This window comes from Gracilinanus agilis, chromosome 2, assembly GCF_016433145.1.
Source record: "Gracilinanus agilis isolate LMUSP501 chromosome 2, AgileGrace, whole genome shotgun sequence".
Taxonomy (NCBI): domain Eukaryota; kingdom Metazoa; phylum Chordata; class Mammalia; order Didelphimorphia; family Didelphidae; genus Gracilinanus; species Gracilinanus agilis.
The window spans coordinates 299,329,127-299,335,126 of record NC_058131.1 but is presented as its reverse complement, the minus strand read 5'-3'; the positions used below and the strand labels follow the sequence as shown (position 1 = coordinate 299,335,126).

General features: G+C 38.5%; 1 protein-coding gene across 2 annotated transcripts in view; it reads left to right on the top strand.

Annotated features, from left to right (window-relative positions):
* Positions 1-17: 17 nt before the first annotated feature.
* The window catches only part of TENT4B (terminal nucleotidyltransferase 4B), a 50,283-nt gene continuing 44,300 nt past the window's right edge, over positions 18-6,000 (top strand). For both annotated transcript variants that reach the window (XM_044664159.1, XM_044664158.1), the window contains exons 1-2: positions 18-314; positions 387-763. In XM_044664159.1, coding sequence (XP_044520094.1) covers positions 18-314; positions 387-763 — 674 coding nt within the window. The remainder of the gene's footprint in view (positions 315-386; positions 764-6,000) is intronic.

The following is a 6,000-nucleotide window of genomic DNA, read 5'->3' as shown; positions in this document are numbered from 1 at the left end:
AGAGTGGCCGCCGTTTGATGGATCCGAGGATCGCCTGGTTTCAGCCAGAGCAGCTCGGACCCTCCAACAGTTTGTGGATGCAGATTTGGGAGACAACCCAGGGGCTGAGGAACCTCTACTTCAACCACCACTGTCACAGCAGCGCCACGAGCAGTAGCAGCAGCAGCAGTAGCAGCAGCAGCAGCAGTAGCAGCAGCAGCAGCGGCAGCAGCAGCAGCGGGAGCAGCAGCAGCAGCGGGAGCGGCACCAGCAGCAGCAGCAGCAACACGGGCAGCCCCAGCGGCCCCGCCGCCGCCTCCGCCGCCGCCACCGCCGCAGCCTCAGCCGGCCCCGCCACGGCCCCCGCCGGCGGCAGCAGCAGCAGCAGCAGCAGCCCCCCAGCTGAGGGCATGTACCGCCCCGGGGAGCGGCTCCTCGGCGGCCACGCACTGGCCCCGGAACAGCGGGACTTTCTGCCCTTAGAGACGACCAACAACAACAACAACCATCATCAGCCCGGGGCCTGGAGCCGGAGGGCTGGAGCCTCTGCTGCTGAAACCGCCGACCCCGCCGCGGGCAACAGCAACAAGAGGAAAAGGGACAACAAGGCTAGCACTTACGGACTCAACTACAGCCTGCTGAGCCCCAGCACGGCCCCGGCCTCCACTGCCGGGGTCGGGGCAGGCGGAGGGGGCGGTGGTAGGTTGGCTGGAACAGCGGGAACTGGAGGGTTGTACAGTGGTACCCCTTGGAAGAGGAGGAACTACAACCAGGGAGTCGTGGGGTGAGTGTTTCCACTTCACTATGGGGGGATTAACGTCATTGCACTCACACGGGGATGGAGGGGTGGGGACTGGAAAAGAGTAGAGGCTTCACACCACCTTTGCTGTGTGCACTTGGTTTCCACATATTTGATGGAGGTGGTTTCCCTCCCCCCACCCACCCCTTCACCCCCTTCACAATTGTCCAATTGCCTCTGCCATCACACAGGAAGATGAGGTCACTTTTCATGGACATTTCTACCCCTAGGGTACATTAAAGGCCCATTTGATAACCTGGAGCCTTGAGGGGAGTACCTCCTTCACGAAAGTTTAAAATGGAAGATTACTCCTCTATCCCCCAATAGGAAACGTGACAGTCTTTTAAGGCTGTGGCCTGTGACTCATCCTTGTTGTTTTCTCTTCTCTTCCTGCTCTTCTTTTCTTTTAAAATATGTTTTATACCTACCTGTATCTGGCCCACTAAGGAAAGGATACAAGGCTAAAGCTGTCATATGCTCTGCTTTGCAGAAGCTCAAGACCGTAAAGAACTTTCCAGGAGTTTGATATGTAGGACCATCTTCCTACACTATATATCATAATAATGTGATAAGAATCATAATGTTGTGAGGGTAGTATAGGTTCAGCTAATGCTTTACTGGAGAGATTAACTTTATGCTAATTAGCTCAATGTTGCACCACCAGTGACTCTGTGTTTAAAGTTCAGCTATTACAAAATGGAATCTTACCTGACCCCTAGTGAATTATGTACATAAGCACAGATTGATTCCAACTAGATTTGCCTTTTTGGAAATACTTCTATGCTAGAATGTTACAGGATTTTCTTTCTTCCTAGGTAGCTTTTGGGTTATTTTCATTGTTTAGTAAATCTAATTAATGATTTTTTCAAACTGTTTTTTTTTTTATTGTTCCATTTTGTGTGTGTACACTAAAATGGGCAGTGGAACAAAATAAATAATTGAGTATTGAGTTTTTTGGCTTTCCATCACCCATTAAATTTTAGTTCTTATTAGCAGTGATGAAAAGAATGGTCTCTGGTTTCTTGGAGTCTATGTAAAATGAATTGGTGTGTTCCATTAGGTTCTTTCTACTGGGCAGGTGTTTGCTTTATACTGCTGTTATAATTAATATCCCTTTGAAAAGTGCTGTTGAACATTTTATGCTTTGAATAGGTATACACATCACATTTATTCTCTGATTTTTATGAGATCTTTTAAGGTTAGAAAGGAGACCTAATGATAAGGATGCATTATTAAAAGTTACTAGGGCGCTATCCATGGTGATCCTAATGTCTAGGTTAATAGGTCCAGGCTGAAATGGACACTTGGAGCATTTTCAAATGTGAAAATAAACTCTTGATTTAACAAAGAAATTGATATTAAGAACTTCTGGTAACTTGAGAGATCCAGATGAATAATCATTGTCAGCCAAACTTAAATACTATAATTTTAATTTTTTGAAATCTTAGTGTGTCTGTGACTAAGAAAATAAAGCAAGTTATGAACATTGGCAACTTGTTAATGATACATTAGAAATGATGAATCATCTTACTATTAAACCTATAAGATTTATTGATTTTTTTCACCTATATTTAGAAAATATAATGGTGACATCAAACTCAGATCTCTCCACATGTAAAGTTCTTGTAGACAAAGGAAAATAATTGGGATTTAAATAATTTGTCCTTTCACATGGCTTCTGGGAGAGAGAGAGCACGAGAGCGATCTATTTTTTCTTGGAATAGGCGATTTAAAATTCATTCAGATAAAACTTTAAAAAAAATCCATACTTTTTTGTCTTAGAATTAATACTAAGCATTAGTTCTGAGGCAGAAGAGCAGTAAGGGCCAGGCAGTTGGAGTTAAATGACTTGCCCAGGGTCCTTGTTTAGCTGGGGAGTGTCTAAGGTGAGCTCAGGATCTCCCATCTCTAGGCCTGGCTTTATCCAATGAACCACCTAGCTGCCCCTCATGTAAAATTTTAATACCAGTATTCCCAAATTTTACTTTGCTTCTGAGAATGCCAATTTTTTTTTTTTATTGAGGGTCTTCCAGTTTTTTCAAAGTCTGTAAAGTGGTTGCCTAGGCTGATACTGTAAGAATATCTGTAGGGATGAAAACTCTTGTTTGATTCATGGATCATATTTCTTTTCCTTTTGGTATGGCCTGTCATTCTATATATTTTAAAAACTCAATTCAAAGCAACTGGAGTTTTAATACTTTCAGTGCAAATTAATATATGTGATTCTTAGATTAAATACAATGAAACTCATAAGCAGCAAACATTTATTGAGCACTTACTATGTCTATCTAGCATTATTAGATGATAAGGGAATACAAAGGTATATGACTTGGACCTTGTCTCCATGGATTTATAGTTTAGTTGGGGAGAAAAGTCATAAATATTAAAGAATAGAAGATAATACTATATATCTGGTATGGAGGCAATGTGGTATGAAAATTTACCATATGAAGCAATGAATCTTAGAATGTAAAGGGTCTTAAATGGTCATCTAGTTCAGTCTTTTGACTTAAGAAATCTCTTCTATAACATTTCTAACATGTGGTAATCTGGGTAAAATAATTTTTACCATTGTGAGTCTCAGTTACATTGTTTTTAAAATAAGGAATTTGAACTGGATTATTTTTAAGAACTCTGTGATTGTCTTCTTTTTTTTTTTTTCCTCTTTGATTTAGCCAAATTATTTTTTCATTCCTCCTAGAATAGGACCTTCATTTTCCTGTTGCTAAGCCTTTGGTCATGTGATCTATATCTGAAATACCTCCCCCCCCCCTTTTTTTTGTTGTCTATATTTTTAAGGCACTATTCAAGCCTTACTTCTGCAAAGCAAAAAGTTTATTTGATTACTCCTTCCTCTGAATTTCTGAAATACTTGTCTCTACCCCTTATTTGGTACTTAGCCTAATGGTATTGCTTTTTCCCTTTTTTTATGTGTGTATCATCTTCCACCAGCTTTTTAGTGGAGGACCTTGAATGTCAGGCTAAGGAGTTTATTAGATTACACAGCAGGCAGGTATAGAATTGTTGAATGCTTTTGAGAAGCTGGGGAACTGAGTGCAGCCCAACTGTTTTAGGAAAATCAGTCTGTGTCAGCAAGAGGATGGGAGAGACTACTGACTGGAGCAAGTCCAATTTGGAGACTATTATAAATCATCCAAGTGTGAGACAATAAGAACTTGAATTAGGATGATCGTAGTAGGATGAAAACAGATATTACATATTACATTGGTAAGATTGAATGACTGAATTTCTAGGGAAAGGGGGACTCCAAAATTTTGAGCTTTTGATAAGAAAATGACATTGATAGAAATGAGGAAGTCAAAGGTAGAGGTGGTAGTGAAGTGGGAAAGAAAGTTGGCATTTTACATTTTTTTTTGTATTATGATAAAATAACACACTCTGTAAGTGAAGGACACAATCTGGTCCCTAGTGTGCTCTGCAAAATAGCTTTAGCCTTGAATTCCTAGTACCTTCTCAATATTCTACCTGATAAGTGGATAGAGCAAGAAAAGATACATCTTTTTTTCTTATTCTCCAATGCCAATTTTATAATGGGTTTTTATCATAATGATAGATTCCTATAATTAGGATTGGTGGAATAGATTATTTTATCTCAAAAACGATCAGATTACAAATAAATACATAGGTCGAGATCAAAAGTCTGAAAGAATTTATAAGCTTGAATTTAAAGCTTTCACTTACCTCTGATATGTGAAGCTGAAAATAGCACTTATAGCATTTTTTCATAGTTTGCTGTGTTCAGATTATTTAATCTCTTTGCATGTGTACATTATTACATTTTAATGTGCCAGAGTATTGTGAAAATTTTGTGTGCCAGTAGAGGATTTTTTTTAGCTTATCATCAAGCCTGTACTAAACAATTTGATTCATATAATCTTTCATATTAATAATAATTCAGTACCAAAATATTCTTGGTACTAAATTAAACAAAATGATTTATGTCACAACTTCCTTCTGTAAGACCTTTATTATTGCCCATGTATAATTTCCCCATTAGAGCCACAAAACTATTTCAGTGTATGGATTTCATTTTTTTCAGGTTTTAGTTGGTGAAAAGTGAAAGGAAACTGAGCCAGAAGAGTAATAGGCTCAACAATGAGATGATCCTCAAAAGCTTTGGTGTATAATTCAGGGAGATTAATATGACAAAGAGGTACTGGAAAATAGACTGGTGAAGGAAAGATATTTACAGTAGATAAATTGTGGCCTGTTTGCTTTGAATGTCCTGAACTTTTCCATTATCCATTTCTATACAGTCTGGTGTTCTTGTTTTCTTGTCTCTTGGCTTCTATCATTAAAATTGTTACCAAAGTAAATATTAGAATTAAGACCCCAGAAGCTTATTCCACAAGAGAATTTGTGCCTACTATGCTGAGGCATTACAGAAAGGATTCTCTCAATAATGGTGGTTGTTTCTGACCAGCAAACATATTAGGATATTTGAGTGAATAGAGAATTTAGATTAGGAGATGGGAACATATAGGAATACTAGAGTATTGAGGATTTTTTTAAACGTGTAAATACAACTCATTTTTAATATATGAAGCAAATTTACTGTGAAATAAAGTAACATTGAGTATATTGTCATCAGGACATACATAACATTTTGGTAAAAGAATGTTTTAGAGTCATCTTGTCAGGGACAAGTAGTATTGGTTACTTTTATGTGTTGTTAATAGGGGCTAAGGAATTTTGAAGCAATAGGCTGTCCACATTCAATATATGGTGTGATAATTAGATTAAAATCTAAAGATGGGCAGTGTTGCAAAGAACACTTGCTAGCAATTCTGATGGTCTTATTATTGGCTTGAAGTTTTTTTCCCTTACTCATTTCTGTTGAGACAGCTGGAAAGCTCAACCAGCTTCAGAAAGACAGCTGCCCAGAGAAGATTCTTTTTATCCTCAGAGACATTTATTTGTTGCACAGAGCTGCTGTATTATATCATAATGCCATTAAATCTCTCACACCATATTAAGGAACACTTAGCCATATTATCAATGAAACATATGAGAGCTAAGGATAACTTTGAGATAGACTATTCAGTAACTCAGAACCAAATCTAGCAGATGACATATTTTCTTAAAATATTATGGACTTAGACCATTTTTTTGGTCTATAATGAATATATTATGCTAAGGATTTTGTTTACATATCAGAAAAAATTAATAAATACTTGGAGATGTTCATATTGGCTACTGTT